Below are 27,894 nucleotides of genomic sequence, written 5' to 3'. Positions count from 1 at the left end.
CACCACCTTTTCAGGCAGTGCATTCCAGATCATAACTCGCTGCATAAAACATTATTCCTTCATGTTGCCTCTGGTTCTTTTGCCTTAAACTGAGCCAATCTGACACACAAGACACCACACAACTTTGAGATTACAAATTTCAAAAAGTGTTTATTTTGGTTCAGCAAAAACTTACATTAAGAACTCTTGCATAAATATGAAAGACCAGGACACATTGAATGATAACTACATTAAAAAAAGTGACAGCATTAGTCTCCCATCACCAGGGTTTAGTCACATCGATGGGAAAGAGGGAAGAACAGTCATGTCTTAAACACATTACATCCATGAACATGGATCATAAACACAAAAGCTTAATTATCTCCCCCAATCAATCACTCTCCCAGAAGACACTGGCATGTCCAGGGAATAACTCTCCTAGTGCCAGTTGAATGCCCAAATGGTACATTTATGTTCAAATATCACTTTGAAGTCTCACTTATGACTGTGTTCAATGCGGACACATACAAGAGCCTGACCCTTGACTTTCCAATGTGCAAAAAGGACCATCACAACTCACTCTCACCTACAGTGCTTGGGATCCGGGTCAGTCAGTGTAAGAGTATTTCACACATCATCTTGCCTCTCGCACTCAACTCATTTCAGGTGTGATTCACTGAGACGTGGTCACAAGTGATGTCTCTCTCAGACATGCACACTAGAGAAATTCCAGTCACTGGTGGGAACTAGTCTCTGGGCTCCTGGCATTCCTTGCAATTGACCATATCATCAGAGTAATTTTCTACTTGGATAGTGATGGAGTAGAAGTCAAACTTGCTCTGGAGCATCTGGTTAGCTTCAGCCAATATAACCTGAGCATTTGCATCTTCATCTGCAAGAAACAAAGCCATTAGATTACACAAATCACTAAAAACTAGTGGACAGGTAAAAAAATAATTAAAAAGGCATTTATCTCAAGGGCTGGGAGGCTGGAATGGGGTGGAAGGTCAGAGGCTGGGTATTCTGCGGTGAGTGTCTCACCTCCCGACTCCCCAAAGCCTTTCCACCATCTACAAGGCACAAGTCAGGAATGTAATAGAATACTCTCCACTTGCCTGGATGAGTGCAGCTCCAACAACACTCAAGAAGCGCGACACCATCCAGGACAAAGCAGCCTGCTTGATTGGCACCCCAGCCACCACCTTAAACATTCACTCCCTCCACCACTGGCGTACCGTGGCTGCAGTGTGTACCATCTACAAGAGGCACTGCAGCAACTCGCCAAGGCTTCTTCGGCAGCACCTCCCAAACCCGCAACCTCTTCCGCCTAGAAGGACAGGGGCAGCAGGCGCATGGGAACACCACCACCTCCAAGTTCCCCTCCAAGTCACACACCATCCTGACAGAAGTATATCGCTGATCCTTCATCGTCGCTGGGTCAAAATCCTGGAACTCCCTCCCTAACAGCACTGTGGGAGTACCTTCACCACACGGACTGCAGCGGTTCAAGAAGGCGGCTCACCACCACCTTCTCAAGGGCAAATAGGGATGGGCAATAAATGCTGGCCTTGCCAGCGATGCCCACATCCCATATACGAATGTAAAAAGTTATATAAAGCTCTGGTTAGACCACATCTGCGTTCAGACTGTGTTCAGTTCTGGGCACCACTCCTCAGGAAGGATATACTGGCCATGGAGGGGGTGCAGCGGAGATTTGCCAGAATGATACCGGGGCTAAAAGGGTTAAACTATGAGGGCAGGTTGCATAGACTAGGTTTGTAATCCCTTAAGTATAGAAGATTAAGGGTTGATCTAATAGAGGTGGTTAAAGGATTTGATAGGCTCGGGCGGGATGTGGTGCAGTGTTCCTTGTAAGGCGCGGGCCACAAGGTTGCGCACTGCTCCAGGGAACGTGCGCAGCCGGCTTTTCAATGTGAAAACCACACACGCGCGGTATCTTGAAGGGGCCGCGCAGCCCCTGAAAAAATTACAGGGAACATAGGTGGGGGGAGTCCAGAACAAGGGGGCATAACCTTAAAATTAGAGCTAGGCCGTCCAATGGTGGCCCATTGGCACTTCTTCACACAAAGGGTGGAAATCTGGAACACTCTTCACAAAAAGCTGTTGAGGCTGGGGGTCAATTGAAAATTTCAAAACTGAAATGGATAGATTTTTGTTAGGCAAGGGTATTAAGGGTTATGGAACCAAGGCGGGTAAATGGAGTTAAGAAACAGATCAGCCATGATCTAATTGAATGATGGAACAGGCTCGAGGACTTAAAGCCTCCTTCTGTTCCAATATCACAACTCACAGCCCCATACTAGGAGTGTCAGCTGTGGCTCAGTGGGTAGCACACTGAGTCAGAAGGTTGTGGGTTCAAGTCCCACTCCAGGGACTTGAGCACATAAAGCTAGGCTGACACTCCAGTGCAGTGCTGAGGGAGCGCTGCACTGTTAGAGGTGCCGTCTTTCGGATACGATGTCTGCTCTCTCAGGTGGATGCAAAAGATCCCATGGTATTATTTCGAAGAAGAGCAGAGGAGTTATCCCCGGTGTCCTGGCCAATTTTTATCCCTCAACTAACATAACAAAAACAGATTATCTGGTCATTATCACATTGCGGTTTGTGGGAGCTTGCTGTGCACAAATTGGCTGCCGCGTTTCCCACATTACCACAGTGACTCCACTTCAAAAGTACTTCATTGGCTGTAAAGCACTTTCAGACGTCAGGTGGTCGTGAAAGACGCTATACAAATGCACATCTTTCTTTTCTTTTAGTAGATAATCAGTGTAGACTAACTCGTGACAGAGCTGGGGTCTTGCAGGGTCCCAATCACCTCATTCTGTTACTTAATAAGACCACCCGCATCACACAACTGAAGATGACTTTTGTCAAGAGTCTCCAACAGGTAGCCATCAGTCACAATCAGTCTCCTTTATTATAAGGCAGCTCTGCGAGACTGTCTCCCTCCAACAAAGACCTAGTTTGCACTGGTTATCTGCTCAGTCTATTAAAGTACTGGGAAACTTTTGAACGCTAGCAATGATATACCTGTGGTTTAAAAGGGTCATCATCATCATCAACAACTTGCATTTATACAGCACCTTTAATGTAGTAAAACGTCCCAAGGTGCTTCACAGGAGCTTATAAAACTAAATTTGACATTGAACCACATATGGAGATATTAGGGCAGGCAACCAAAACCTTGGTCAAAGAGGTAGGTTTTAAGGAGGGTCTTAAAAGGAGGAAAGAGAGGCGGATTGGTTTAGGGAGGGCATTCCAGAGCTTAGGGCCGAGGCAGCTGAAGGCACAGCCACCAATGGTTGAGCGATTAAAATCAGGGATGCTCAAGAGGCCAGAATTAGAGGAGCGCAGATATCTCGGAGGGTTGTGGGGCTGGAGGAGCTTACAGAGATAGTGAGATATAGGCATTATCTTAATATAATTATTCAGCAAGACTCAATTCAGCAAACAGACCATCTAAAAACCCAGCCTAAGTGTTGGCTCAATGACCTCTAGCGTCATAGTCGATGTTTTGTCTATCATGCACTCCAACTGTTTCAAAACTTACATTTTGCTTTTGGTCCCTTTTAAAATCTGTTTTGATGCCATATGCAGGGACACCAGGTCAAATACCACTGCCCATAAACTCGGCGCATGTGTCTCTCACTCCATTTATACATTTTTTTTTATTTTTTAAGTTCGTTTATGGGATGTGGGCATCGCTGGCAAGGCCAGCATTTATTGCCCATCCCTAGTTGCCCTTGAGAAGGTGGTGGTGAGCCGCCTTCTTGAACCACTGCAGTCTGTGTGGTGAAGGTACTCCCACAGTGCTGTTAGGTCGGGAGTTCCTGGATTTTGACCCAGTGACAATGAAGGATCGGCGATATACTTCTAAATCAGGATTGTGTGTGACTTGGAGGGGAACTTGGAGGTGGTGGTGTTCCCATGCACCTGCTGCCCTTGTCCTTCTAGGAGGAAGAGGTCGCGGGTTTGGGAGGTGCTGCCGAAGAAGCTTTGGCGAGTTGCTGCAGTGCATCTTGTAGATGGTACACACTGCAGCCATGGTACGCCAGTGGTGGAGGGAGGGAATGTTCAAGGCGGTGGATGGGGTGCCAATCAAGCGGGCTGCTTTGTCCTGGATGGTGTCGAGCTTCTTGAGTGTTGTTGGAGCTGCACTCATCCAGGCAAGTGGAGAGTATTCCATCACACTCCTTACTTGTGCCTTGTAGATGGTGGAAAGGCTTTGGGGAGTCAGGAGGTGAGACACTCACCGCAGAATACCTAGCCTCTGACCTGCTCTTGTTGCCACAGTATTTATGTGGCTGGTCCAGTTAAGTTTCTGGTTAATGGTGACCCCCAGGATGTTGATGGTGGGGGATTCGGCGATGGTAATGCCGTTTAATGTCAAGGGCAGTGGTTAGACTCTCGCTTGTTGGAGATAGAAGTGCCAGGCAATGACTGTGGCGCAAATGTTTACTGCCACTTATCAGCCCAAGCCTGAACGTCGTCCAGGTCTTGTAGCATGTGGGCATTATCTGAGGAGTTGTGAATGGCACTGACCACTGTGCAGTCATCAGCGAACAAGAAGACTACAGCATCATAGTGCTGCTGGTGAAGGGAAAGCCTGCTTTTGATGCTCAACAGCCCCATCAGCTGGTACTATGTGGCACTGCAAACGTTTGTGGCCTGTGCACAACCAAAATTGTAACATTCAGTTACTGTAAACAATCAGCTTCATTAACGCTGCCCTGACCACTGTTATATGAAACTGAAAGGAATTAAACAAGAGTTATGGAAAATAATAGTATACTACTTTTTTTTCTTTCTTGCCTACTAGTTTACAGGACAGGAAGGAAACTCTGGCTTATTTATATCTCGCCTCTGGACCTCAGTACTCCAGTAATACAAGGGCAGGGGAGGGTTGCCAACCCTCCAGGATTGCCCTTTGTCTCCAAGAATTAAAGATTAATCTCCAGGACACTGCTGCGAGCAACCCTGGAGAAAAATCATAGGGGGGGCAGTAAAATGTTAATTTTTTTTTAATTCTTTGATCACTTCTGTTTATTAGTTATTAAAATATTAGATGTGGGAAGAATGGATGATTCCAGTCACACAGCCTATCAGGTAATGAAGAGTCTGTGCACTTTCCAATCGGCAGCGGGAGGGCGGGGCAGGGCGAGGATGGGTGGGGCGAGGAGAGGGCGGGCGGGAGGTCATGTGATGAAACCTCCATGAGTTCGTAATCAGAGTGGGTAACCTTAGTCAGAGGGTTTACAGTGTGTGTAACCATCCGATAACAAATGCAATTTAAAACTGGATCAAAGCAATTCGATGAACAAACTTGCATTGATCGAGTACCTTGCACAACCTCAGGTTACTTAAGTACTTTTGAAGTGCAGTCACCTTTGTAGGCATCAGGGACAACCTGACGACCAGACATGGGGCTCTTCACTCCTGAATAAATGAAAAGGGTCAGGTTTGGGAATTTCCTCGGATTGCTTCCGGCTGGACATCGTAACTTTGCCGTAAGCATGGCAGAAACTGTGTACGTGGTGCGTAAACGGGATTTCTGGCCAAGTTATCCCAAGCAGCTCAAAAGGAAATTCCCAGCCCTGGAATATTTTATATTATCGTTTGAACAGACAATAATATAAAATATTCTGTTGGTGGAGGGAGATTATGAGGTGCTCAAAGTTCACCCCTTAGGCTTCTTTCCCCCTTTAATGAGATACAACTAAAAGAAAAAAAATGATTCTCACTTCATGACCTCAGGACATCCCAAAGCACTTCACAGCCAATGAAGTGCATTTTTTAAAGTGTAGTCACTGTTGTAATGTAAGAAACGTGGCAGCCATTTTGTCCACAGCAAGCTCCCACAAACTGCAATAATGGCCAGCCCAGAAATTCGGGTCGGGGGCTTCACGTGGGTGCAAGCCCCCGACCTACACTTACCTTGCGCGCCGGCCATTGAGCTGTAGGCCCCCATGGAATTCCGATCCGGGGCCTGGCCCAGCTGCCGGTGCGCAGTGCTTGCGTATCCCAGGGGCGCAGTTAGTTCGATGCGTCCCCTGGGTTATAAATACTACGGCCCCAAAATAGCATTAAATCTTCAAATAATTTTTTTTTTTAAATCACATTTTTAAAATAAACTATAAATTACATGAAATAACTATTTTAAACAATAATTTAAATTTTTGAAAAAAATAATTTTATTTTCTAACGGGGCTAAAAATAAACTTACTTTGCTTTAAAGTATTTAAAAATAATAAACTTGTGGAAAAAATGTTTTAATTTTAATTAATTCACCACTTACCTTGTAAAAAGCAGGCCTTACGCCTGCTTTTTACATTTCTAAATTCTGCAGGCTTACGTTCCCGGGAAAACCTGTGGAAAAAAAACGAAGTTCAATGTGCACGCGCAGCCTCCCCCGCGCACGCGTTCAACCTCTGAACCCCTTCATTCAGAGGAACGGAAGTGCCGGTTTCCCGTGCATGCGCAGTGCATGCAGGAACCGGCACTTCCATTGGGCCTACGGGTGAGTACCCCGTGCGTACTCACCCGTGGAGACCCGAATTTCTGGGCCAATCTGTTTTAATTATGTTGACTGAGACATAAATATTGGCCAGGACACCGGGGAGAACTCCCCTGCTCTTCTTCCAATAGTGCCGCGGGATCTATCGCGTCCAAATGAAATGGCAGACGGGGCCTCGATTCAACGCATCATCTGAAAGACCGACAGTGCAGCACACCCTCAGCACTGCACTGGGAGTGTCGGCCTAAATGATGTGCTCAAGTCTCTGGAGTGGGGCTTGAACCCACAACCTTCTGACTCAGAGGCGAGAGCGCTGCCCACTGAGCCACGGCCGACACGGCTTCAAACACAGCTGAACAAATCTACAGTAATCTCCGCCAATGAGAGCAATCCACTCGTACTTACTGATGGCGATGTGGACAGATAACACTGGCTGGTTCATGGTCAGCGCCCAGATGTGGAGGCTGTGCATGGCTTTCACGCCATCAATTAACAGGAGAGTCTCTTTAACATGGTTGAAATCCATTCCTTTCGGGGTACCTGAGTTGAAATACAAAGCTGAGCTTCAGTGGGAATACTTTTGTTTGGCTTAAAATGAGTGTGCATCATCGCTCCTTCTGTGCTCTCATTCCTGGGCCTCACCATCTTCTCTAATCTCAAATGAAACTCCCATATTCTTGTAGCTGCCATGGTTCCTTCTTTCATGCCAAACACTCCTCCTCAGCAAATATCAACTCCCTGCATGGTTCAAATCCATCCAAGACTCAACCCTGCTCTCTTATCTGCAGGGGATCTAAAACTTCTCCCACCCTCCTGGATACAAGGAAAGAAAAACATCCTTCCAATTGGCGATCCTTAGTCTCCAGCCTTCCTCTCTCTTCCCCCCCCCCCCCTCCCCTCCTCCATACAACCCTTTTGACATAAGAAAACTACTAGGCACTTGGTCTAAGCGTTAAACAAAGCTTTAATCAACTGTTTTACAACATGGAGGTCTAGTTGTGTCCTTCACTAGTTCCTGTTAAGAATGTCCTGCGCAAGCTGGGCCCGGGCCCGTGCCCGAGTATTTATACTCTCCCTGGACAGCGCCACCCGCAGGCCGCTCAGTTGATTCATGTCACCTTTAAAATCAATGCTACCGTGGTTGCGCCATGGCTATAAATAACCCTCCTAGTTGCTCTTCCACCTCCCTGAAACCTCACGGTGTTGAAATCATGACTCACTACATAATCTGTAACACAAATTGATGTCCCGCCCCCTCCCCCACCACCTCAAACCTATGGACTCACTTGCCTCTCTCACCCTTCCCAATCCACAGGCTTTAAAAACCCAAGGATGGTCGTTGCTCATTCACCTCATCTTCTCTGCTACTCTCTTCAGCCTTCACGGTATCCTGCACCTTCACTTAAGATTTCTCAACAGCAAATAAAAATGTGAAAACTCCGGACTTGCCTTCCATTAGTACACGGAGAACATCCCTCAGGATGGCGATGGTGGTCCCCAGAACCAGCAAGGAGAAGAGGAAGGTGCAGATTGGATCCACAAATTTATATTCAGGCTAAACACAAATGAAAAGAAAATTATTCAAATGCAACGAGCATGTATTTAAAACACCCGACACATTAGGAGATTAAAAAGAAAAGCAAGGTCTGTTGTATGTTTAGGAGACTCTGATCCCGTGGCTCCTGTGCCAAACGGATTCCAGGAATGTTATCACTCCAGGCAGAGTTTGACATTTAAACATGGAAAAAAAAAACTCAATGTTTTGAGAGCATATTCACAGTCTAGTGCAGTACATCCCCAATTTCTATCGCCCCCACCATTGGCAGTTGTGCCTTCAGCTGTCTAGGCCCCCAAGCTCTGGAATTCCCTCCCTAAACCTCGTTCCCCTCCTTTAGGACGCTCCCTAAAACCGACCTCTTTGACCCAGCTTTTGGTCACCTGTCCTAATACCTTGTGGCTTGGTGTAAAATTTTGTTTGATAACGCTCTTGTGAAGCGCCTTGGGACGTTTTACTTGGGAGTGTTGAGACTAGGGTTGGCAACTCTCCAAGGATTGTCCTGGAGTCTACAGGAATTAAAGATTGGTCTCCTGGACACGGCTGTGAGCAACACCCTGGAGAAAAGAAATCATGGGAGGGGCATTAAAAGAAGTGTTTTCCCCCCCCCCATTTTCTTTGAACACTTTAATTTATTAGGTATAAAAATATTGGAGGTGGGGGGAAAAGGCTGTTTGACTGGGCGGGGTGATTGGAGGTGACAGATCATGTTAGAAAACCTCCAGGGATACATCCTACCAGAGTTGACAACCCTACTCCAAACTCGCCCGCCCTTTCCAAAGTTACCAGTTCTCCCTTTTTAGTTTTATGAACCACGTAACTGAAATGCTGCCCACGTACCTTAAAATAGATGATAAAAGCAGCGATCAGGACTCCGAAACTTTGCAACAGGTCTCCCATGACATGGATGAAGGCGACTCGTACACTAGGGTTCACACGGCCACTGAACTTTGACCCCTGGGGCTCGGACTCGGCATCATGTGATCTGACCTCTCCTGTACTGCCGTGGCTGTGGTTGTGACCAGACTGATGAAGGATGACGCCCATTCTGTGGGGGAGGTGGGGAATAGGAACGGACAGAGGAAGAAATTAGAATGGAGTGTATGGCAAAGCCTTGAGCTTCCAAAAAACAAAAATCAAAATGCACATTAAAAACCAATAATCAGATAGTAGGGCTCATTGAAGGCCAGTATCTGCACTGCCGAATATTGTACGCAGCTTCACAAACAGGGAAGGACCCAGGATTCGTTCACATTCTGACTTTGCTGATATCTAATTGGGAGCGCGACAAGGGTACCACAGTTAGACTCAGTGGGGTAGGGCAACAAGATTTTTTTTTTTTTTTTTTTTTTTTTAAAATCAGGTAGGGTTTCTAATCCCGATTGCTACCCAGTGATGCCTAGTGACCTCGGCTGCAAAGCAAGTATATGGATAGGACCGTGATGTCCCCATCCCTTGTCGTGTAACACTCCCCCACCCCACCCCACCACCTGCCAATGCTTGCATCTTGGCTCATGCATGAAGCATGACCACTTGAAAAGCTGGTAGAGGGCTGATGGTATTCGTGGAACTGTACTCCAGCAAAAGTCAGTGATGTGCCTCAATTATTCCGAGACTCGAAGTTAGCAGAACAAAAGTAAGGCTTTTATTAACTTAGAACATAACACGTAAACTAGAGAGATGTCTTCCTTCAGGAGGCTGATGCCCGACTGACTTAATTACAAAGGAGCCAGGTATGGGCGGAGCCCTGCACACAACCAATTCCAGCACATTCCAATACATAATACATGAGGACTGGGGGAAGGGAAAAGACACAGAAAGCAGGCAGTTACAAGACACAGAAAACAGGCAGTGATGAATGGAATATATTTCATCACATTCACCCCTTCTATAGATTTAGTCTGTTCGGGGGTTTGATAGTCCTCTGCGACCGACGTGGCTGTTGTGGTGCCGCGGGTGTCGGCTGGGTGTCCCCGGTAGCCTCCTGGGTCTCTGCCGGGGGTGCCGCCGGGGTTGTTGAAGGGGTAGTTGGTGGGGGTGCCGTTGGTCGATGTTCTTCCGGGGGTGATGAAAGAGTAGTGGGTGGGTAAGGGTTGCTGTGATCGTCATCGCTGCTATTGCCGTGGTTGTTGTCGATGCCGGCTGGGGCGACGTCTTTTATGGACACGGTGTCCTCCCTTCCGTCGGCGTGCCGGACATATGCGTATTGGGGGTTGGCGTGGAGTAGGTGTACTGGCTCCACGAGAGGGTCCGTCTTGTGGCCCCTCACATGCCTTCGCACGAGTACCGGACCTGGGGTGGAGAGCCATGATGGCATGGATACGCCTGAGGTGGATTTCCGAGGAAAGACAAACATTCGTTCATGAGGCGTGGCATTAGTGGCCGTACACAATAGTGACCGTATCGAATGGAGCACATCCGAGAGGACTTCCTGCCAGCGGGAGATAGGGAGGCCCTTGGTCCTTAGAGCTAGAGTGACTGCTTTCCACACTGTCCCGTTCTCTCGCTCCACCTGGCCGTTACCCCGGGGGTTGTAGCTGGTGGTACGGCTCGTGGCGATCCCCTTGGACAGCATGTACTGGCGTAGCTCTTCACTCATGAAGGACGCCCCCCTATCCGTGTGGATATAGCTCGGCATACCGAACAGGCAGAACAGGCTGTTGAGGCATTTAATGACCGTGGCGCTGGTCATGTCTGGGCAGGGGAAGGCGAATGGGAAACGGGAGTATTCGTCCACAATGTTCAGGAAGTAAACATTGCGGTCGACGGACGGGAGGGGGCCCTTGAAATCTAAGCTGAGCCGCTCGAAGGGCCGTGTAGCTTTGATTAAGTGGGCTCTATCTGGGCGGTAGAACCGAGGCTTGCACTCAGCGCAAGTGCGGCAGTTCCTGGTCAGAGACCGAACTTCCTCAATCGAGTAGGGTAAGTTACGGGACTTTATGAAGTGGAACAGCCGCGTGACCCCTGGGTGGCAGAGGTCGTTGTGGAGGGTCTGTAGCCGATCCTCGGTGGCGCTGGCACACATCCCTCGTGAGAGGGCGTCAGGGGATTCGTTAAGGGCCCCTGGCCGGTAAATGATGTCGTACTCGAAAGTGGAGAGCTCAATCCGCCACCTAAGAATCTTATCATTTTTAATCTTCCCCCTCTGTTTATTGTTGAACATAAACGCTACCGATCGCTGGTCGGTAAGTAGGGTGAAGCGTTTGCCGGCTAGGTAGTGGCGCCAGTGGCGCACTGCCTCCACGATGGCTTGGGCCTCCTTTTCCACGGAGGAGTGTCTGATCTCGGGCCCTTGGAGGGTCCTCGAGAAGAAAGCTACGGGCCGCCCTGCCTGGTTGAGGGTGTCCGCCAAGGCAAAGTCGGACGCATCACTTTCCACTTGAAATGGAGTGTTCTCGTCCACTGCCTGTAGCGTGGCCCGCTCAATATCCTGCTTAATGCTTTTGAAGGCGGCGTGGGCCTCAGCAGAGAGCGGAAAAGAGGATGCTTTCAAGAGGGGGCGGGCTTTGTCGGAGTAGTTGGGGACCCATTGGGAATAGTAAGAAAATAACCCCAGGCACCTTTTCAGGGCTTTGGGAGTGTTGGGCAGGGGCAGCTCCCGTAGGGGGCGCAATCGGTCGGGGTCTGGTCCGATTTCCCCATTCTCCACCACGCTGCCCAGTATGCAGAGGCGCGTGGTGTTGAAAACGCACTTGTCCTCGTTATAGGTGAGGTTGAGTTTTTGTGCGGTTTTCAGGAACCTCTTGAGGTTCGAGTCGTGATCCTGCTGGTTGTGACCGCAGATGGTGACGTTGTCGAGGTAGGGGAAGGTTGCCTGCAAGTGGTGGTCATCGACCATGCGATCCATCTCCCTCTGAAAGACCGAGACCCCGTTCGTCACCCCAAAGGGGACTCTGAGGAATTGGTAGAGGCGTCCGTTCGCCTCGAAGGCGGTGCTCTGGTTTGATAGGTAGCTGGTGGTACGCTGACTTGAGGTCGATGGTGGAGAACACCCGGTATTGGGCGATTTGGTTCACCATTTCTGATATGCGGGGTAGCGGGTAGGCGTCTAGTAGGGTGTACCTGTTGATCGTTTGACTATAGTCGATCACCATCCGTTTCTTCTCGCTACCCCTTACCACTACCACTTGGGCGCGCCACGGGCTGTTGCTGTGTTCAATAATGCGCTCTTTCAGGAGCCTGTCTACCTCGGTCGCGATAAACCGCCTGTCCTCCCAGCTGTACCTCCTGCTTTTGGTCGCTATTGGCCGGCAGTTAGGGGTAAGGTTCGCGAATAGCGAAGGCGGCTTTACCTTCAGGGTAGCCAGACCGCACACTGTGAGGGGCGGCTGGGACCCACCGTACTTGAGCGTGATGCTTTGGTGGTTGCACTGGAAATCCAAACCCAAGATCACGCTCGCACATAGATTCTTCATGATTAATACTTTAAAATTATCATACACAGTTCCGTTAACGCACAATTGTACCGTGCAGTAACCCAGAATGGTCGATGTCTGGGTTTTATCGGCCATAGAGATGGTACCCTGAGCAGGGACCACCTTTAGGGAGAGTTGTTGTGCCAGTTCAGGGTGGATAAAACTCTCCGTGCTTCCACTGTCAATTAAGCATTTAACCCGGCACCCGTTTACCTCGATGTCCACCATTGATTTGGATAGCGGATGCGGCCTGGTCTGGTCCACTGTGACCGATGCCACTGTAGGGCCCTGATCGAGACAAGATGGCATCCACGCTGTCTGCTCATAAGATGGCGGACCCCACGAGGTCGGGCAAGATGGCGTCCAAGATGGCCGCTCCCACGGCGGTGGCGGGTTTTCCGGCGGTTGGTTTTCCGGCGGGGTTCCCTCTGCACACCTTCCCGAAGTGCCCCTTCTTACTGCACTTAAAGCAGGTGGTGCCTTTCGCCGGGCACAGGTTTCTGGTGTGCTTTGGCTGCCCGCAGAAGTAGCAGTTGGGTCCTTGACGCGTCGCGGCTGTCGTAGGGCTTCTGGGGGGAGAGCTGGGCCCCGCCGGTGTCGGGCTGCCAAGATGCCTTCCAAGATGGCGGCGCCCTCGGCGCACACGTGGCGGCGTGGGCGGCGCGGGCTGAAGAGTAGGCGTCCGAGTTTCTCTGGGCCATCTCCAGGGACCGCGCGGTGTCCGCAGCCTGTTTCAGGTCCAACTCCGTTTTTTCCAGCAGTCTTTGCCGGATGTGAGTGGAGCTGAGGCCTGTGATAAAGGCATCGCGAACAAGCTCGTCGGTGTACACTGCGGCTTTTACATCTCGGCACTTACAGTCCTTGCCAAGCTTTTTCAGGATGCTTAGGAACTCCTCCACCGATTCCCCAGGTCGCTGTGTGCGAATAGCGAGTAGATGCCTAGCATACACCTCATTCGTAGGCTGCTGGTAATGCGCCTTTAAGATGTTGCAGGCGGCCAGGTACGTATCGGCGTCTTGGATGGGGGTAAACCCGGTGGCTTACCCAATTCCGTAGCATTCCGAGTCTCATCTTCGCAGTGTCCGTAGCGTCTTTGACGGCTGCGGAATTGTCCAGGAAGAATTCCATACAGTCAAACCAGTGTCCGAAGCGTGCTGATGCGTCCGGAGAATGTTGATCCAAATCCAAACGTTCGGGTTTCAGGAGTTGATCCATAGTGTTGAAAATTTAAGTTAATAAAATTGATGTGCCTCAATTATTCCGAGACTCGAAGTTAGCAGAACAAAAGTAAGGCTTTTATTAACTTAGAACATAACACGTAAACTAGAGAGATGTCTTCCTTCAGGAGGCTGATGCCCGACTGACTTAATTACAAAGGAGCCAGGTATGGGCGGAGCCCTGCACACAACCAATTCCAGCACATTCCAATACATAATACATGAGGACTGGGGGAAGGGAAAAGACACAGAAAGCAGGCAGTGATGAATGGAATATATTTCATCACAGTCAGCACCTGCAGGAGAGGAATGGGCAGGAGCAAATTGGAGGGGAGAATGCATTGATGACAAGTCATTCCTTACAACACCAAATCTGTTAAAATTGAAAAATGAGACCACATTTAAACTATGTTACTCCCCCACCCCCTTACCTCATTCCTCATGGGTCAAGGATTTCCTGTAATGGAGAAGACAAGACCACAGGTCTGATAGCAGGTCACTGCGACTTGGCCAGTCACCAGGAAGCATGTTAACCGTTTCCCTATCTGCCCTTTTCCCCCTCCCTTCCACAAGGGGTTTTGCCTTTTGATTGGAGCCTCCACATAGCAATGCAATGGAGATCAGGAACTCAAAGTGGGATAGTGAAGAGCGAGAGAGGGCGAAACAAAACCCAAATCATGTGGTTTCCCCCCCCGCGCGCCAATATTGCCCAGCCATTCAGTTCAGTAGCTTTAAGGATGTTTGGCTGGGGAGGTAGAGAGCTAATGAACATTGGACAGCCCATCAGGTCTGGGTCTATTGAAACATAGAAGATAGGAGCAGGAGTAGGCCATTCGGCCCCTCGAGCCTGCTCCGCCATTCAGTGAGATCATGGCTGATCATCCAATTTCAGTACCCTGTCCCTGCCTTCTCCCCATATCCCTTGATCCCTTTAGCCTTAAGAAATATATCCAACTCCTTCTTGAATATATTTAATGAATTGGCCTCCACTGCCTTCTGTGGTAGAGAATTCCATAGGTTCACCACTCTCTGGGTGAAGAAATTCCTCCTCATCTCTGTCCTAAATGGCTTACTCCTTATCCTTAGACTGTAACCCCTGGTTCTGGACTCCCCAGTCATCGGGAACATCCTTCCTGCATCCAGTCTGTCCAGTCCTGTCAGAATTTTATAAGTTTCAATGAGATCCCCTCTCATTCTTCTAAACTCCAGCGAGTATAAGCCCAATCGACCCAATCTCTCCCCATACGTCATTCTTGCTATCCCAGGTATCAGTCTGGTGAATCTTCGCTGCACTTCCTCCATGGCAAGAACATCCTTCCTCAGATAAGGCGACCAAAACTGCACACAATACTCAAGGTGTGGTCTCACCAAGGCCCTGTACAACTGCAGCAAGACATCCTTGTTCTTGTACTCGAACCCTCTCGCTATGAAGGCCAACATACCATTTGCCTTCTTAACCGCCTGCTGAACCTGCATGCTTACCTTCAGCGACTGGTGCACAAGGACACCCAGGTCTCGTTGCACTTCCCCTTTTCCCAATCTGTTGCCGTTCAGATAATAATCTGCCTTCCTGTTTTTGCCACCAAAGTGGATAACCTCGCATTTATCCACATTATACTGCATCTGCCATGCTTCTGCCCAATCACCCAACCTGTCCAAATCATACTGGAGTTTCTCGGCATCCTCCTCACAGCACACACGCCCACCCAGCTTTGTGTCGTCTGCAAACTTGGAGATATTACATCTAGTTCCCTCGTCTAGATCATTTATATATATTGTGAATAGCTGGGGTCCTAGCACCGATCCCTTGTAGACTCGTTAATAGCGATTGACTGTTACGATTAGTCAGCAACTCCATTATAGTTGTGCCACACATCTACTGGAATGGTAGAAGACGAACTAGACGGAACTTGGGGTCTTTTTTTTGTCTCGCAATTCCTGGGAGGCTACAAACACACAACACTGTAATTACCACCAATAAGATAGTCATAAGGTTACAAGTGTCTGTGCAGTGTTGGTTGATCTCAGCCCCAGTAACAATAGGGATGATGAAATCGATCTCAACGCCCCTGGGCTCAGGAGAGAGGCAAAAATATCAGCCAGGATTCCTGCTCCCGATCTCTACCCAGTAACTCCTGCTGGAAAGCACAAATCTGGCTTGGCAGAGGAAGACCGGATTGGGCTCGGCAGTGATGCCTCCATAGAGGAACAGCCAGACAATATTCGCTAAGCTCTCACAGGAAGAGTGGACACTTGAGCAAGTTACTGAATGGTTCTCATGTTCAGTGAAACCATACCCTAGCAAGGGTCAGCGCACTCATGACAGGAAATGCTCAGGAATAAAAAAGTAATAAAATGCTACTTACGCACAAGAGGATACTTACGCGATATTGACAGCAACAGCACACCCAGAGGTGATCAGCATGGCTTTACCATTAATTTCATACTGCCCAGAAATGAGTCGCTCAGCCGCCAGATACACGAGCACACCAGTCACCACCCAGATGGACAGCACCGAGATCAGGGCTCCTAGAATCTCTTCAGGGCACCAGAGGAAGGAAAAAGAGAGTTCATTTGCGTAAAATAATTTTTAAAAACATGCACAGGTAAATCTCAATTTACGATACCATTGGATATCTATTCCCCACCCCCCCTTACTGTAAAGAGAAGGTTGGGTGGTGACCAGATAGATGTCTTTAAAATTATGAAAAGGTTTGATAGGGTAGACGTAGAGAAGATGTTTCCACTTGTGGGAGACACCAGAACGAGGGGCCATAAATATAAGGTAGTCGCTAATAAATCCAGTAAAGAATTCAGGAGGAACTTCTTTACCCAGAGAGTGGTGAGAATATGGAACTCGCTACCACAGGGAGTAGTGGAGGCAAATACCACAGATGTATTTAAGGGGAAGCTAGATAAGTACATGAGGGAAAAAGGAATAGAAGGTTATGTTGATAGGGTTAGATGAAGAGGGTGGGAGGAGGCTCGCTTGGAGCATAAACAAACATCGCTATGGACCAGTTGGGCCAAATGGCCCATTTCTGTGCTGTACATTCTATGTAGGCCCTTCTGTACCTCACCAAGTGCCCATTCCTCTGGTGTGAGCCTGGCGAGTAGGCTTTTGAACAATGGAATAGTAACACAAGAAACAGGAACAGGCCATTCTGCCCCTCGAGCCAGCGCCGCCATTCAATTCGATCATGGCTGATCTGCACCTCAAACTTCCATTTTTCCACATTTGCTCCATATCCCGTGCTAATTGTCCTGTATGTAATTGCACCTTCGCACACAACAGCTAGTCACCATCCCCTCTGTGTTTCCAAAGCCAGGTTGGGAAAACATACAACTTGGCTTCAGTCCCCACTTCCACTAAGCAACTACTTATTTCAAAGAAAAAGGGGAAATATTCAGACAGCGTGCTGGAGCATCAAACCACACCGCTACAGGGGTCTCAAATGTAAATTGTACAAGGCCAGATCTAGGTTAGATGTCAGGAGGTGGTTCTTTTCCCAGAGAATAGTGCACCTCTGGAACAAGCTGCCGGCTTGTGCAGTGCATGCTGATTCACTGAATTCCTTCAAGTGAGAGCTGGATTTGTTTCTGGCTGGGGCGGAGATCACCTCTTACAGAAGGTAGGTACTGCAGGGAATTCAGGGCCAGAGTGAGCTCCCGGACTAGTGTCGATCGCCTAGATGGGTCAGAGAGGAATTTCCCAGATTCTTTCCCCCCAATTTGGCCTGGGTTTTTAATCTGGTTCTTTTGCCTCTCCCAGGAGATCACATGGTTTCGGGTGGGGTGGAGTGTATATGTTGTGATACACAAGGTAGCGCAACTGTGGGGGGCGGGCTCGATGGACCAGAGGGTCTTTACCCGTCAGCCTGTCGTATGTTCGTACAGGGAGGTGGGATGCAGGTCCGCCAGGGGGCTATGGTCGGGGCGTTGTGGGGACGGGGCAAATGGAGTCCACGGTCCTCCCCAGGAGGGAGGTGAAAGGATCTGTGGCAGCGTAGGCAAGGCGAGCTACTCCCAGACTACAAACAAGAAACAGACACGTGCAACTGACGCAACTTCTGAAATACTTATCCAGAGGGACTTCGAGCACGATACTGTCCCCATCTACACAAGGAGTGTGTAAAACACCCGGGAACAAAATTGGTCTGGAACTCGGCTTCAATGGGAACTGCCTGTTTTTGCACTACCACCCAAAACCAATCTCACCCCCATTCAGGATTTACATAAACCCTTCCCCTAGCACCCATTCATGCTAAAGTCAAGCAGTTAATAACCATTAGCAGCTCTAGACTCATATTTTGTTTCTTTACTTGTCCCATTACCACAATCTTTTGCCTCGCACCATTATCCCTTTTGTCATTTACTCACGCCTGCCTTCCACCCTATCAAAGGCCATCCCTTATGTTCTTTCCTCCACTTCCCCTTGCCCTGCCTCGACTTGCTTAAAAACTGTTACATAGGGCTGGATTTTATCAATGGGGACAGGACTGCTGGTTGTTGGGTTTCAGTCCCGTCCCCAATGACATCTGGCCAACCCACGCTATTTTCCCTCGATTGACCTTGTTAAGCCAGCCCTACGGGCTTAGCCGGCCAATTAAGGGAAAGCCGGTGACAGAGGACGTCAGCGTATGACGATGAATCGTCATTGTTTGACAGCTGGGAGAAGCTGTCAAACACTGACCATCTCTGTTCTAAGGCGAGTCCTTGTACTGAAGACTCAACAAACCTCTTCCCTTAGCAGAAATCAGATGGCTCCTGCATCGGAGAATGCAGCAGCCATTCTGTCGTCTGTGCCGTTGAGATGAGGAGCCTCCGGGGAAGATGGCACAGAGGCGGGTTGGGAGCGGGGTTGATACCCGCTCCCAGTTTCTGCCATTTTCCCAGCAGTCCCGCCTCCCCAGGGCTGGCAAAATTCCCCCCAAGAGAGTCATAGGGCTGGATTTTACCAGCCCCGAGGAGGCGGGTTTGAAGGCGGGTCAGGTGGGAAAGTTGTAAAAAATGATGGCGGGTTCCGATCCCGCCGTCAACCCACCTCTGCACAACTTTCCCAAATGCGGGCTTGCAGACTCCATTTCGGTCCCGCCTCCAAGCGGCGGGATAGGCCCTTAAGGCACATAACTGCTCATTAATGACCTCTATAATCCCATTTTGAGAGGCCTTTTAAATTTTGCCACATTTCCCGCATGCTGCACGCCTCCCCTGAAACACTCCAGTTAATCCTGTCGGGTTCACAAGTGGCTGGCTTCCTAACAGCTGCAGCTCCACCATAAAAACAGCGTTTTCCACAATGATCATTTGCAGGTGGCAGAACTTTCTTTTCCTCAGGTTTTGGAGAACTTTTTGTAGGTCTACTGATTTTGGAAGTGGTGAAGCAGAGATCCATCTCCACTGTGACCTCCTGGGAAAACCCTCTCCCCACATTGACAGAGCGCTTCCTCAACTGAGGTATATACCTGCAGCTTGGGAACCATTTATTTCCTTTCCTCCTGGACCTCAGGTTCGGACGAAGACCAGCCGCGGCAGCACCAGAACCCGGAACAGCAGCAGCACCACCAGCAGGAGCAACAACAGGAGCGCCAATCTGCTGCTCACCCACCTGAAGCTGCACAGGCCAGAAGGCGCCAGTGCAGGGAAGCACGTCACCGCAGGAGATACCCCCAAAACAGGGTCTACAGAGGACGAGCTTCCTCAACATGACTGAGCAGCAGTGCCAAAGGAGGCTGAGACTTTCGCGAGAGGTAGTGGGTGACATCTGTGCAATGTTGCACCAAGACCTGGAGCCCAGAGGAGCAGGTGGACACCCCTTACTAGTGGCTGTCAAAGTCACCACCGCACTCAACTTTTTTGCTTCAGGCTCATTCCAGGGATCAACAGCAGACATCAGCGGCATCTCCCAGGTAGCCGCACACACTTGTATCATGCAGGTTACCGATGCCCTCTTTGCAAAGGCGCATGACAAACTTCTCCAAGGATCAAGCAAGTATAACCATGCGTGCGGTTGGATTTGCAAATCTGGCAGGCTTGCCAAGGGTGCAGGGCATCGTAGACTGCACACGTGGCCCTTAAGGTACCCCATCACAATCCAGCTCTTTTTGGCAACTGCAAGGCCTTCTACTCCTTCAATGTGCAGCTGGTGTGTAACCACAAGGACATTTTGCATGTTTGCACCAAGTACCTCGGCAGTTGCCATGACTCGTTCATCCTGCGGCAGTCTAGTGTGCCTCCGCTCTTCAGTCTGCCAACCCAACTTTGCAGGTGGTTACTTGAAGACAAGGGCTATGCCCTGAAGACGTGGCTAATGATGCCGTTCAGGAGGCCATCCAATGAAGCTGAGGAGCGCTACAACTCCAGCCACATTTCCACCAGATCCATTATCGAGCAAACCATTGGCTTGCTGAAAATGCAATTCAGATGCCTGGATAGATCAGGTGGAGCCCTGCAGTACTCAGCAGCCAGGGTCTCCAGAATTGTCATGGTCTGCTGTGCACTTCACAACATGGCACAGCATCGTGGCTTGCTGCTGCCTGAGGGACAAGTGGCTCAGTGCATAGGATGAGGGTGAGGTTGAGGAGGAGGAGAGCGAGAACGAAGACCTTGTGGAGGCACATCAACCAGCAGCAGCAGCACGGGAGCCCATTGCTGCCCGGGATGCACTCATCTTGGCCAGATTTGCTTAGGTTGCCCAATCAAACACATTTGGCTTGCACCTTCTTACCACACCATAGACAATGGACAAGAACCTGCGGCTTCCTATCACTCTGACCACCATCATGACAAATCCAAGTCACCCTGAGCCCTCAGTGTGGAACTTCCATTGCGAAATGACACAGCCCAGAACTTCAACAGTTTGCAGTCACTTCATTTTATTACATTGACTAAAGGATGGCATTTAACAATTAAACACAACAGAACACCCAAGTGACTACCCTTGTGACTACTTGTGCTCCTACATGGTGCTTCCCCTGTGGTTTCAGCAGATGTGGAGGCCCCTTGCTCACTTTCATGCTGCTCCTGCCTTGACACCTTTGGCGGGCGTCCTCTGGGGTTGCGAGCCTGTGAGGGCTCACCAACAGTCTGCTGCTCCTGCGGTTGTGCAGGAGATGAGACGCCCATCTCATTTGGGTGAGGACTCTGGCGGGGCTCCGCAGTGGCATGGGAGTGAGTGCACTTGGAGAGGAGCCCCCACTTCCTTGTTGTCTGTCACCAACACCCCTCTCACGGGTCAGCCCCACTTCAGAGGTAGCAAGTGGCTTGACAGCACCTTGCTGTATTTCAGGGGGCCATGAGGACCCGTATCTGCACTGGCAGTCCTACTCCAGAGGCTCTGGTTTCTCTGCTCAATAGCTGCCCATCACTCCTCCAGGGATGTCAGTCTATTCTGAACAATCACCATGTTTTCAACACTCTGGTGACTTAGCTCCTCCATGGCCATAGCCATCCTCTCCTCTACCGTAGCCATCCTTTCCACAGAGGTTGCCATCTTTTCCGCGGTGATGCGTTCATGTGCCAATGCCTCCACAAAGGCTCTGCTCATGTTAGTGATGGACTCCTCCATCTTCTCCACACTCAGTGACCCTGGAGACAAAACCTGCCAGAGACTCCTGCACCTGTTCCTGGGGTTCAATCACCGCTCTCCTTCTGGATGGACCCGGAGGCACAGGGTCGACATGCAGCGGAGCCGAGCTGGAAGCACCCTGCGCCCTCCGACGAGGACTCTCCACTGCTGTCCCTGTCTCCACCATCTGCTGATGCTCACTTGTAAGCTGTGATACACCAGGTGACAACACTAATCTATCTTGCGAATGACCCACCAAGGTGCGAGTGTCTGCGCTGGTGCTGGGTGCGCTTAATTCTGCTGACGCTGCGCCCTCAGAGGTTGCAGCTTCCTCGGAGGAGTCTTCTGGCTCAGGCTGTTCCTCCTGGGCAGTGGTGAGGGGGGCTGTTGATGGTCCTGTGAGGGAGTAAAGGAATGAGTTAGACATGTGATATAAACATTGCATGCACATGGAATTGTGCAGATGATAAGTCCATCTGTTTGAGCATCAGAAGCCGTATCAGTCACTCATGCAATGTAAGGGAGAGAGATGCAAAACTATTCTGTCACCAGCTTGCTCTGATGCGCCCATCTGTCCATCCCCCACTTCCACATCCTCCTCGCCTCCAACGATTTCCAGGGCTGCCTCCTCAGCGCTGGTGAGCTGGGCTATTGAGGGTAGCCCTCCCCCTGTCTTCGCCCTTTCCCTCTTATTGTGGGTTCTCTTTTCCTGCAATGAGGGACACAAGTGAAGTTTGAGTGAGAATGATGGAGTGAGTGTAGAGAATCCATAGCATAGATGCTTAGAAGGACACAAAGATGGAGTGAGGTCCCAAGACCAAGGGCCCTCCCTGTGTGTTGTTAGTTGTTGTCATAGCATAACAGTGATAGGGAGTGCGAGGCCAGCATAGTCGAATAGTTAAGTGATTGTGTACATAGAGAGAGAGGGATGGTTAAGGGTGCAAGGGATGTAAGGGTAAAGTGGGATGTGGAGGAGTAGGTTGACAATGCTGGTGCCGAGAGGTGATGGGGATCAGATTGAGGGTCATGGCGATGTCATACTCACTTTTCCTGTGCAGACAAGGTTATTAAACCTCTTTCGGCACTGCAGCCAGGTTCTGCTGCACATTGATCTCAAACTGACCGCCTGTGCCAGTTGCAGCCACACGGCTTTCGTCTGCTGGGGAGGTGTTTGGTGTTTTCCTCCCAGAGGAAGGAAACAGCACCTCCCTCGGAGCTCTGGCTCCCTCCACCAGAGCATGGAGGAGTCCTCATCAAACTGGGGTGCAGCCTTGGGCCTTGAACTAGACATTTCAAGAGGACCAAACCGTTAGAAGATTAGCAAATAAAAGCAAATAAAAGTTGAGGGGCAGAAAATGAACCAAGGCTGCTTGGAGCCCTTAAATGCAGCTGCATAAATTACGTCATCAGAGGCGAATTTCACGCTCAAAAGACTCATTGGGCCAGGGGTGCGCACGTGCTGAGAATCAATTGCCCAATTAGGGCAAAATAGCTAAATTATCCCGCCTGACATCGGAGGCGGGAGCAGGACCCGCCGACCACCTGACCCAGCCCCAACCTGCCCCCAATGGCAAAATCCAGCCCATAGAGTCATACGGCATAGAAGGGGGCCATTCGGCCCATCGAGTCCGTGCCGGCTCTCTGTAAAACAATCCAGTCAGTTCCATTCCCCCGCTCTATCCCCCTAGCCCTGCAAGTTTATTTCCTTCAAGTGTCTATCCCGTCTCCCCTTGAAAACTTTCCCGCTTCCACCACTTCTGTCGGCAGCGAATTCCAGGTCCTCACCACTCGCTACATATAAAAGTTTTTCCTCACGTCCCCCCTGTATCTCTTGCCCAAAACTGTAAATCTGTGTCCCTTAGTCCTTGTACCATCAACTAGTGGGGACAGCCTTTCCCCGTCTAGCCTATCCAAACCCGCCATAATCTTGTCCACCTCTATCAAATCACCCCTCAACCTCCTTTGCTCTAATAAAAACAAATCCAGCTTCTCCAACCTGTCCTTGTAGCCCAGATCCTCCATCCCCGGAACCATTCTGGTAAATCTCCTCCGCATCCTCTCTAACATCGCCAACCTTTTCTAGTTCTGACCAAAGCTCAGCAACCTGAAACGTTAACTCGGTTTCTCTCTCCACAGATGCTGCCCGACCTGCTGAGTATTTCCAGCGTTTTCTGTTTTTATTTCAGATTTCCAGCATCCGCAGTGTGAGTTAATAACCATTTCAATCGCGAGGCCAGAAGGGAGTGATCACAAGACCATTTTTGAAAGAAAGAAACAGATTGAAATGCGTTACAAGTTGATTTACTCAGATGAACTCAAACCGAGGATTATAAAGGGATCAAGGGATATGGGGAGAAAGCAGGGACAGGGTACTGAGTTTGGATGATCAGCCATGATCTCATTGAACGGCGGAGCAGGCTCGAGGGGCCGAATGGCCTACTCCTGCTCCTATCTTCTATATAACTGGTTACATTAATGACCAGACTCTCTCCACATCTAGATACAAATGTCAGATCAGACCTCACCTGAACGATGCCAGCCAAAGTTCATGGTTTTGGTTGCAGGTCGAGAAGAAACCCACAGCGAGAACAAGCTGAGGAGCATGGTGGCAAAATCCGTTAGGAGATGAGCAGCATCGGTCATGATGGCCAGACTCCGAGCCAAGTATCCCCCTGAATGAGAAAGATGAATGGTTGGCAAGGATCAGAACATGGGGTTTCAATATCCACACTACATTTATCCCAACTGCAGTGAGGAAAGAGTTAAACTGACATCGCTGGCAGTTTCACTGAATGGTGTATGAAAGAGGGACTAACATGAAAGACCACATCCATAAAGAAGCGGTCAAGATAAGCTGACCTTTGAAAGCCAAAAAACAATTAAATGCAGACAGGGTGTCTGGGATTTCAGCTGCCTGTAAAAACTTTATATCTGGGTTGCATCCCAAGGTATCTTTTAATCAGCATTCAGCAGTTTGAGTGATTGATTGAGGAGGCAGCTTATACATGTTTATATATTAAGATTCGTAACCAATCTGTGAAGGTGTATGTGGGCCAAGATCCAATCAGGTGGCAGGAATGAATTGTGCATGAGATGGCCATGTGTATTGTAATGTATAACAATGTAGTGTTTGCTGTAACAATTTGGAAAAAGTCTGGCTAAGACAGAGCAGACTGTTTCCCCACCGGTGCAATAAAGACAACTTGACTATCGATCTAAAACCTTGTGTCGAGTGCTGGTTTAAAATATTCCATAACACAACCTTCCTAGTATCCAGGGCATTAGATTTCTACAATAACCCCCACCCCTTTCCAATTTTCTCCCCATCTCGCCTGAAGATAGTTCCTCTTTCTGGGTACAGTTCTGGCACCAACTGTTGTCTTCATGGGTGAAACTGGGCAGCGAGGTTCAATGGACTATTTGATCGCACTGGAGCCCGATCCTGTCCTCTCACCTGATGTCTGCACACATGCACTTTCCAGCAGGTCACTAGATTGTAATCACGAGTGGGAACCCTGGCCGATTTCGGCCGTCCTCCCCCCCCCCACCCCCAAAGGCACCAAGGTTAGTTGTAGTGGCCCCCTCCCCACCTAGCTGACTCAGCACATGGAATCAAATCTGGGACCTTCCTACTCTGGAGTGCTTCTTTACCACATTGGATCTACTAGAGGATTTTATTTTTTTTTTAAATTTTGGCTTGGGCGTGCTCCTTGATGGAACCCAATCCACAGCCATTTCAAATCAAACGTGAAGTGGACATGCTGGAATGGCACCACTGCAGAAGCAGATTTCTATTTACCTGCAACAAGGGATCAACCTTGGCTCAGCATTAACAGGTTGTGGGTTCATTTCCCACTCCAGAGACCAGAGCACATAATCTCGACCCGACACTCCCAGCGTAGTACCGAGAGCGTGCTGCACCGTCGGAGGTGCTGGCTTTCAGATAAGATGTTAAACCAAAGCCCCCTTCTACTTTCTCAGGGGGATGTAAAAGATCTCACAGCACTGTTCAAAGAAAAGCAGGGGGGGGGCGGTTGGGGTAGTTCTCCCTGGTATCCCGGCCAATAATCATCTCTCAATCAGCATCACTAAAACAGATTATCTGGTCATTATCACTTTGCTGCACGTGGGATCTTGCTGTGCATAACTTGGCTGCCACGTTTCCTACATTACAATAGTAATAACACTTCAAAAATGTATTTAATTGGCCGTGAAGCGCTTTGGGACATCCGGAGGTCGCGAAAGGCACTATATACGTAGAAGTTATTTCATTCTTTACCTATCACTTCGCCAATTATAAAGACCAAGCAGACAGCAGAGGCTAGATACAGCCTCCGACGGGCACGCTGTTTATCCACTTCCTTATGGTCTCCAGATGATTGGCTAGAATGACAGTGCTGAGGCTCCAGCTGATCCAGGACAGGGTCCGTATGCGTCAGGCTGCCATACAACACATTTGAAAAGGCTTCACGTTGCTCCGGGGAAGTGCTGTAAACCAAAAAAGAGAAAAGAAAAAGGTATAATTACACACAGAAACTGGAGTAGGTCATTCGAACCATCAAACCCACTCGGCTATAACAGCTCCATCTTTTTAAATCCCAATTCTCTGCTCTTTCTCCATATCCTCCCCCCCCCCCCAACACCACCAACAGCCTTACTTCCCTATTAGTCTCTGTCTCTCTTAAATACTCCGATTGATTTTGCATTTGTGGTCCTCTGGAGCAATGTGTTCCACATTTCCGAATTCACTCTTCATTTTGAAAGGGGCCCATCACTGGGTAGCCAAAGCACTCGCCTGCTTCAAGCTACAGGCCCCTTCTAACATGGAAATTGGGGTCCTATGACTTAAATAGGACCCCGACTACCATTTTAGGTCGGAATTAAGTCTGATTAGGTCGGAGCTTGTGTAGCGCTCACTCGACCAGGTCCATGGATGACAGAACTGAAGGCAAGTGTCGAATTATTTCTGTGGGCAAACTACTCTGCTTGCTGGCGGCTCCCCCCGAGGCCTTGATCCGACGAGCTGTACCAGGGTGGTGCCCTGCTGTTTGCCGGCCATATTTAAATCAATGGGGTCTTTGCCCGGCTGGAATGGGCAGTGCGTTCCGCCGGTCGATCGCCCAAAGTTCAAAATTGACCCCAATGTTTCTCTTCCCTGTGTTAAGAGGAGCTGGGGATTTCTCCCCAGTGTCCTGGGGCCAATAGTTACCCTCAACCAACATCACTAAAACAGATTATCTGGTCATTATCGCATTGCTGTTTGTGGGATCGTTCTGTGTGCAGATTTGCTGCGGTGTTTCCTACATCACCACCGTGACTACACTCAAAAAGTACTTCATTGGCGCTAAAGCGCGTTGGGAGGTCTGGAAGTTATGAAAGGCGGTACAGAAATGCAAGTTCTTTCATTCTTTATCCTTTCACCTCCCTCCTACAAGCTGTAAGTTTTTTAAATCAAAACTTACCGGAGCTCTACTTCCTGATTTGCTTTGTTTTCTTACCTATGCTTACTTTTCCACCCTTTATGTTGATTCCCCGCCCCTCCTCTTCCCCCCACCCCACCCCCTCTCCAGGAATGATCTCTTACTGGGTGTAGTTCCTCGAACTTTCACATTTGTGCCTCACCCAAGCGACCATTCTTCATCGGCGAGTCGAGCTAGGAAACTATTTGACTGCAAGGGGCATCACAAATCGGATTTCGTTCTTGCCCAACATCCCTATCCACACACACTTCCAATAGGGTCGGCGAGAGAGCAACCAGGAGCTGATTGTCACCTCCCGAGTACAACGATGCTGAGGTCAATTGTAATGTCCCTATACCACTCTGGACTACTCCTGCACAGACCAGGGATTGGACCCGGGACAATCCGGGTGGGATTCTATCACGCACCAAGCACTGAAACGGTCAGAGGAGTTATCGGATATGAAAGTAAACCTTTTAAAAAGGCATCCAAGGAAGGATGTTGGAGAGAGGGAAGAGTGAAAGAGAGAGAGAGAGAGAGAGAGAGGAGGAAGCGGGTGAGCCTCCTGGTACCTCCCGTCCAGCGCCACGCAGCCGGCGGAGGGGCAGCTTCCTGGGGGCGTCGAGTCCTTCAGAAGCGGCGAAATCTCGCTCATTCCATCCATCGATTTTCCAATTTAAAATCCTTCGGAAGGAGAAGTTTTGGGGGGGGGGTTGAGGAAACTTCGAATCCCACTTGCGACGGTTCCCAAAACCGGAAACCTCTTGCAAAGTTCCACCAAGGGAGACAGAGTGGTCAAGAGAGCGGGCGGGGTGCTCGAGGTCCTTTTATTGAGAGAGAGTCGGACCGTGTGGAAGAGTTGAGCCCGGCTCTGCCCCAGCTCGTGTGCAATGGAAACTCGTTCGCAAACTTTTTTTTTTGAAACTTTGAAATAATTTTAAACCATTGACTGCCCTGAAAATAGGGGGCGTGATGTTTTAGATCGTGTGGATAATCGGGTTCCAAAATAAAGCCTGGTAAATGCAAAATTAACATTAAAACCAACGCGCCTGCTTCAGGTTTATGTGGGCAGCACAGACAGGGAAAGTTTCTCAAAACTTTTCCCATTGCAACTACGTGCTTTTATACAGCACGTTTAACGTGATAAAACGTCCCAAGTCCCTTCAC

The 27,894-nt window shown here is 49.3% G+C and overlaps 1 protein-coding gene across 2 annotated transcripts; it reads right to left on the bottom strand.

Annotated features, from left to right (window-relative positions):
* Positions 1–123: 123 nt before the first annotated feature.
* LOC147103306 (proton-coupled zinc antiporter SLC30A2-like) lies at positions 124–27,829 on the bottom strand. 2 transcript variants are annotated; one of them, XM_085962778.1, is made up of 9 exons: positions 27,300–27,829; positions 25,548–25,756; positions 23,794–23,940; positions 16,086–16,239; positions 8,910–9,117; positions 7,964–8,069; positions 6,920–7,054; positions 6,296–6,366; positions 793–871 (listed from the first exon to the last, which is right to left on the bottom strand). In XM_085962778.1, the coding sequence occupies exons 1-8, from the start codon at positions 27,389–27,391 to the stop codon at positions 6,326–6,328; spliced, it is 1,092 nt and encodes a 363-aa protein (XP_085818904.1). In that variant the 5' UTR covers positions 27,392–27,829; the 3' UTR covers positions 793–871; positions 6,296–6,325. The 2 variants fall into 2 exon arrangements, with proteins under 2 accessions (XP_085818903.1, XP_085818904.1); XM_085962777.1 differs by lacking the exon at positions 6,296–6,366 and having other exon boundaries at positions 124–871; positions 27,300–27,824.
* Positions 27,830–27,894: the final 65 nt, after the last annotated feature.

Source organism: Somniosus microcephalus, chromosome 20 (assembly GCF_052327205.1).
Source record: "Somniosus microcephalus isolate GS21.2 chromosome 20, FLI_Smic_1.0, whole genome shotgun sequence".
Lineage (NCBI taxonomy): Eukaryota > Metazoa > Chordata > Chondrichthyes > Squaliformes > Somniosidae > Somniosus > Somniosus microcephalus.
Note: the sequence above shows the minus strand (reverse complement) of the source record. Positions and strands in the feature narration are given on the sequence as shown.